General features: G+C 47.4%; 1 protein-coding gene across 1 annotated transcript; it reads left to right on the top strand.

The window, feature by feature from the left end:
* Nucleotides 1–271: 271 nt before the first annotated feature.
* On the top strand, nt 272–1,267 carry LOC308334453 (CMP-sialic acid transporter-like; the record flags this gene model as incomplete). The annotated part of the gene is made up of 1 exon (XM_080791209.1): nt 272–1,267. One exon carries the CDS (start codon nt 272–274, stop codon nt 1,265–1,267), a length of 996 nt encoding a protein of 331 aa, XP_080647335.1.
* Between the last annotated feature and the right edge of the window lie 1,564 nt (nt 1,268–2,831).

Genomic DNA, 2,831 nt, shown 5'->3' with positions numbered 1-2,831 from the left:
ATGGACTGGTGACGTCAGGAGTATGACAGGACATAGGATATATAATGGATGACTCGAGCTACAAAAATGAGTAGGCATCGAGATGAACCAACCCTCTGATAACCCCATTGTCGCAGCCCCGTTCCACAACAAAAGAATGATGGCTAACGGCGGACCCGTGAGTCTTTTGTCCGGCTCTCTCCGCCCAGGAACGGTGCCTCATGCACAGGCAGACCGGAGCTCCGCAGCTCGGGGGACCCCCGCCGCCCCGATCCACGACGAAAGAACAACGATGGCTAACAACAGACCTGTGAGTCTTCTGTTCAAATTGTATTGCTTGGGCGTTATGGCAACAATCTCAGCATCGTATGCAGTGGCAGTGCGGTACACTAGAACAACAGGACAAGCTCAGTATGTCACAGCTACTGCTGTGTTCACTGCTGAGCTCATGAAGTTATTACTGAGTTTCTGCATGATGGCAAAGGAAACGGGTCTCAGGCGGCTGGGAAGCTCCATTGTGGAACATGTATTCATTCCCAAAGAGTTGCTGAAACTGTGCGGTGTATCTGTGCTGTACGCACTTCAGAACAACATGGCCTTTCTGGCCTTGAGCAACCTGGACGCGGCCACCTTTCAACTGACCTACCAGTTGAAGATACCCTGCACAGCCCTTTGTTCAGTTTACTTGCTGCGCCGCACTCTCAGCGCACGCCAGTGGATCTCTGTGGTAGTGCTTTCCGCGGGCGCCACCCTTGTCCATTGGAAACCTGAAGAAGTCACTCCCGGGGCCCAAGACCCTCTCGTTGGATTTGGAGCCGTTATTGTCGCTGTCCTGTGTTCTGCACTCGCAGGCGTTTACTTTGAGAAGGTACTGAAGAGTCCACATAAAACAAAGTCCCTGTGGGTGAGAAACATCCAGCTGTACCTGTCTGGCACCCTGATCACCTTTGCTGTCGTTTTCAATTCGGAGGCTAACAGGACCATCATCTTCGATAAAGGATTCTACTTTGCTTACACACCCTGGGTGTGGTTAGTAGTGGGCTTGGCCAGTGTGGGGGGTATGTATGTATCCGTCGTAATACAGTACACGGATAACATTGTGAAGAACTTCGCTTCCGTGGCTGCCATCCTTATCGCAACCGTGGCTTCGGTCCTTTTGTTTCGCCTCCAGATAAACCTCATCTTTGCCTTTGGAACATTGCTCGTCTGCGTGTCCATCTGCCTGTATGCTCTTCCAAAGAACATGTGCAAGTTGCCGAGGCCAGCCTCAGATTTGGTGTGGCTGTAATGTTAGCTGCTGCTAAACTGTATAGAGCATAGCGCGTGCAGAACTACAACCTGTCAAAAAGAGTGAAAGCGTGACCATTTTAGCTTCTAGTGCCAACTGTCAAGTATCCTGAACAACACAAGCTACTGTACAGCAGCTGTACAGGGCATACACAAAGACAGGTATTATAGAGTTATAGTATAGCATTGCACCGCACCTGAACAACCTGCATTCGAACACTTCCCTATCCATTTCACTTCCTCGTAGTGTGGAACCCACCTGCACCACAATGAACACATCCAGTGAGAGACTTGAAAATAAAGTGCTACTGTCAGATGTCATCTTCATTTCCATCTCATGTTTTAGTTCATTGTAGTGCAAAATGTGGAATGAGTGGAGAGGGGCAGAGTACCCTATGTATAGCTGACATTCGGCTTTCGGCTGCGTATACTCATTTGCAGGTGAATTCAATCATGGCCAATCAAATCACCACTTTTCATTATACCTTTAAGAGCAGGTTGCTTCCCTCAGCACAACAGCATGCTGGTAATTTCCAGTGTCATGGGATGAAAAAGCATTGGAATCACTTCTCCCAAGAGCAAACTGATGTCCTTGTGCAGGAGGTGCACAGTCGACAACAACACCACTAAATCACGTAAAATTAGTTTTGGAAGAAAATAGCAAATGCAGTTAATTTTCCCAGAAATGCTTCCATGATGTCTGGCAACAAGCCAAGCCGAAGCTCGCAGTATGGGTAATCTGTGATTCCTATTCGGAAATATTGTATGCTGTCAAGTGTTATACTGCAGTCTACTGCAGTACTAGAGTTGTCAAAAAGATACACTTCCTTCCTTTGTTTCTTTTTCTTTTTCTTCTTCTTCTTCTTCTTCTTCTTCTTCTTCTTCTGCGTCTACCTCGGTCACTCAGCCGCCTGCATATAGTCTCTCACCGCATCCATAGACCTCCATTTTGGCATTCCTCCTCCCTTGCCTGGCAGCCCCATCTTCAGCATCCTTCTCCCAACGTACTTCTCCTCGGCCTAAAGCCATGTGAACCTACCCTCTCTTGTTCTATCCCACAACCCTTTACCTGGGCTGTTCCACTCAATTATACCACCTGTGCCACTGTACAGCATGGCTAGTCTTACGACTACACTTTCCTCCATGCATGCACTCCCTCCTTCACCCCTCTACCACACTCCCCATGATGTAGTACAGTTGACCTCAGGTATTTAAACTCCTTCACCGGCTTCCCCACCTTTCACCCCTCACAGTTCCACTGTCCTCCCTCTTGTTGGAAGACGGCTCTCTCACACACACATTCTATCTTGCTCCTGCTGAGTCTGACTTCCTCTTCTCTTCTCTTCGGTGCATGGCTCCATCTTTGCAGGCTCTCTTCTTCAATTGTCACAAAATATACTATAACACAATTTCAGAAAATGTTATTATACTTTAACCCACTACCCCACTATCAAATACAGTAGAAACACTAAGAAAAAGTAGACTGGGAAAAAAGGAAAAAACTTCCATCACTATTATTATAGCCAGCAAACTACAGTATTATCAAGTGGATTCACAAACCCCCC

This window comes from Protomyctophum bolini, assembly GCF_963924005.1.
Source record: "Protomyctophum bolini genome assembly, chromosome: 2".
NCBI lineage: Eukaryota > Metazoa > Chordata > Actinopteri > Myctophiformes > Myctophidae > Protomyctophum > Protomyctophum bolini.
This window is presented reverse-complemented; position numbering and strand designations above follow the sequence as displayed.